Raw genomic sequence first — 4371 nt, forward strand, 5'->3', positions numbered from 1 at the left:
TCCCCAGCTAACGAGCCTCATCTGCCCGTGGGTTCGACTCGAGACTTTTTGGCTTAGCACCATGGGCTCTACCTACTCGACCACGCCGACCCCATAGTGTGACTAAAATATGAATAAAGTGGGTATGACTCATTGCCAGGATAGTCAAATTTCTAACGCATACGCCTTTTACAATAGCCGGAAATAATACAATACAAATGTGTCATTGATATATATATATATATATATATATATATATATATATATATATATATATATATATATATATATATATATATATATATATATAAATATATATATATATATATATATAAATATATATATATGCATTTCTTAGTTTGAAATATTATAAAAATCACGATGACAAAAAAAGTTTTAACTAACAACAAATACATATAGTTAATAATAGAAGATGAACGGCAGATAAAGAATACATAATTCAAAGTATAAATGAAGTTTCAATGTTGCAAATGTTGGATCATCATAGGCTTTTTAAATGCTGCAAATGTTGAATCTCATATAGGCTGATTCATATGTTGCAAATGTTGGATCATTATTTGCTGTTTTAAATGTTGCAAATGTTGAATCTCCACAGACGGTCCTCGTAGTAATTATTGTGGGTGCTGAAGGCACCGTTGACCACCTTACCGTCGGGGACGAAAAGTGTGAGCTTCCCGTCCCACGTGTTGACGTCACCCGTGATGTAACATCCGGTCAAGTTTCTGTCGTTGACGCTACAGCACTGGAATCGGAACCGGCGGTCTTCGTAGTGGTTGTCATGGTAACTGGCGACCCCGGTGATGGCCTTGTTAAGTGGACAGACGTACGTGAGTTGTTGGTCAAACTCGTTTACATAACCTGTTCAAATATATATGTGACTCGTGTAAATGTATGAGTATGTGTGAATAAAACCCCATCTTCTCGTTAAAAGAAAAATAAGTAATGATAAAAAATAAATTAATAATTAGAAAATTTAAATATAAATTTTAAAACATAACAGGATAAAAATTAAAGAATGTATTGATTTAAGGGTTTACGAGTCATTTATTTCTGGTATCTCATTATTAAATAACTAACAGGTCGGTCGACAGTCACCATGTCTAATGAATGAAATGACTCACTACCATGTCTAATGAATGAAATGACCCACTACCATGTCTAATGAATGAAAAAACCCACTACCATGTCTAATGAATGAAATGACCCACTACCATGTCTAATGAATGAAATGACTCACCACCATGTCTAATGAATGAAATGACTCACCACCATGTCTAATGAATGAAATGACCCACTACCATGTCTAATGAATGAAATGACTCACCACCATGTCTAATGAATGAAATGACCCACTACCATGTCTAATGAATGAAATGACCCACTACCATGTCTAATAAATGAAATGACCCACTACCATGTCTAATGAATGAAATGACTCACTACCATGTCTACGATCTGAAGCATGAATGGAATGACTTACTACCCTGTCTACCATCTGAAGCATGAATGAAATGACTTATTACCCTGTCTACCATCTGAAGCATGAATGAAGTGATCCACTATTATATCTACCATCTGAAGCATGAATGAAATGACCCACTATTATATCTACCATCTGAAGCATGAATGAAGTGACCCACTATCATATCTACCATCTGAAGCATGAATGAAATGACCCACTATTATATCTACCATCTGAAGCATGAATGAAATGATCCACTATTATATCTACTATCTGAATCATGAATGAAGTGACCCACTATCATATTTACCATCTGAAGCATGAATGAAATGACCCACTATTATATCTACCATCTGATGCATGAATGAAATGACCCACTATTATATCTACCATCTGAAGCATGAATGAAATGATCCACTATTATATCTACTATCTGAATCATGAATGAAGTGACCCACTATCATATTTACCATCTGAAGCATGAATGAAATGACCCACTATTATATCTACCATCTGAAGCATGAATGAAATGACCCACTATTATATCTACCATCTGAAGCATGAATGAAATGATCCACTATTATATCTACTATCTGAATCATGAATGAAGTGACCCACTATCATATCTACCATCTGATGCATGAATGAAATGACTCACTATTATATCTACCATCTGAAGCATGAATGAAAATGACCCACTATTATATCTACCATCTGAATCATAAATAAAATGACTCACCACTGTCCTCACATGCACCGGTTGACCCCACGGACCGGCAATGGAACTCCCACCGCCTGTCCTCGTAGTGGTTGTTGTGGACGCTGGAGACGTAGCTGATGGCCTGACCCAGGGGACACTTGAAGTCAAACGGCTGGTCCCATTCATTGACATAGCCGCCCATGGACCTAGTTGCCATGGCAACAGCGAGTGCCAGGAAGGTGAAGATATGCATGCTGGTATCTATGGTTATTAATGCTAATGTTGTCAAGTTAATTAACCTCCAGTTCTACACACAAGTGCGGTGAAGGTAGCTTATATACAAAAACCCCCGAACCGGATTTACAAGTGTATATTTATTTTATAAACTCGGTTACTAAACGAAGCGAACTAATTTTAGGAATCTACCTGTATGTTTTGTTTTCGCCACGATATGGTGTTGACATTCGCCCATACATTGGAATAACACTAGGACATTAAGGTGACACGTACGTCATATCCCACGCCATCGCCACCCAATTACGCACTACATCATCATTCTGTCAAGTACATGTCATGTAAATTGTGACTACAAAACATGTTTTTTAAACCTCTATTTGATTCACACTCATGTAAAACAATTTAACATGTTGAATATGTTTACAGTGTTGTTTTCAGAAAGAAATGAGTAGAATTTGTATACTACAAGGTTTTTCATAAGGTTCTGGATTTCACAAAATTAACGTTAAAACCCTAACTAGACTTTTTTAAAACATTTAATTAAAATAGAAATAATAATTTATTTGGTATTTTACACAGCTTCAAAGACATGAACATCATTATTGTATATAATGTAATTAAATAGAGAAAACAAAATGGCATAAGAACTAGACTAAAATAAGTTGTGCAACTCCGTTTCTTTTGACCGCTTATTTTACTGTGCTCAATCCTCAGCTGCGAAGTCCAAATTTGACATTGTAGCCCTAAAAGTAGTTGACATTGTTTCGTGTCGAACTAAACATTAAGTTAAAGATCGGTAAAAATAACTTAAATAATACAATATACACACATTGTTGCTCATTTTTATACTTTTCTAAACCAGTTTACATAGACATAAATCAGTGGCGTAGTGAGGTCGGGTGTAACCCGTTGCGGCACTTAATGGTGTCACCCCCAGAGGCGTAGCGACCCTTCCTGGAGACAAACTTTGCAATTTTCAATTTACACCCCCCCCCCCCTCAAGTTTTTCTCTATATATTTTGCTATATTTTGCCTTGGTGCCACCCCCCTAAATGGTGTCACCCTGTGCGGTCCACACCCCCGCCCCGCCCCCCCCCCCCCCGCCCTCGCTACGCCCCTGACATAAATACACCTGACCTTGCGATGAAATTTACTATTTTCATAAGGAAGATACTTATGTGAATAATTGTATTGTAATATATGTGTAATGTTTTTTTTCAGTAAACTCATAATACCGTGAAATAATTAGCTTTTTTTTCTGTAACTACAATGTAGACCAGTGGTTATTAACCGTTACCTGGGGTACCTAATTCCATCAGTTTCATGCACGCATTCACCGAACCCTTCTTAATAGTTCTATCGTTCGCACTGTAAAAATCTGATGATACAAGTCTATGGTGTGTCTGGACCTCAACCGAACCACCGAGATCGCCCTACATAACCCCTGGGGTACGACCGAACCCAGGTTAAGAACCACTGGTGTTGACCAAACAAAAAAATAGATAATTTTAACTAGGTCACAAAGATTTAGTAGGTAAGTGTTGTAAACTTGTGACGTACTTTCCACAGGGCGGGGTGAAAAAAAAAGGTCACAAGTGGACATGTAACTTGGTTCAACGAAAAAAGTAAGGTACATCCTATTGTGCTGTTTCTGGCTCAAGAAATGAGGGCTTTGTGCCTGTGTTTATTCGGCATTTTTTTTAGTGAATGTATTGCCGGATCAAAATCACACAACCACACGCGGGCATAAAGTACACTCGTCAACACACAATAACACATACTCATGCCCTTATACACATAGACACATACGCACATATTAACAAATGACTGATTTAATACAAAAACATATAGAAAACTCAAACTAAAGTTTCCCCCTTGCTGACAAAGCATATTGTAATCAGTTAACGTGAAGTCATAGATTTATGATTTCTGTGACACTGCACTTTGTTGCTTCAGAAATTTTTCTCTCTGA

General features: G+C 37.0%; 1 protein-coding gene across 1 annotated transcript; it reads right to left on the reverse strand.

Moving 5' to 3' along the window:
• Positions 1 to 332: 332 nt before the first annotated feature.
• Positions 333 to 2451, reverse strand: LOC131943180 (dermatopontin-like). Its single transcript, XM_059303191.1, has 2 exons — positions 2202 to 2451; positions 333 to 858 (listed from the first exon to the last, which is right to left on the reverse strand). The coding sequence occupies exons 1-2, from the start codon at positions 2413 to 2415 to the stop codon at positions 566 to 568; spliced, it is 507 nt and encodes a 168-aa protein (XP_059159174.1). The 5' UTR covers positions 2416 to 2451; the 3' UTR covers positions 333 to 565.
• Positions 2452 to 4371: the final 1920 nt, after the last annotated feature.

The sequence above is a fragment of the Physella acuta genome, unplaced genomic scaffold, assembly GCF_028476545.2.
Source record: "Physella acuta isolate Inbredline_101_S28 unplaced genomic scaffold, ASM2847654v3 ptg000445l, whole genome shotgun sequence".
Taxonomy (NCBI): domain Eukaryota; kingdom Metazoa; phylum Mollusca; class Gastropoda; family Physidae; genus Physella; species Physella acuta.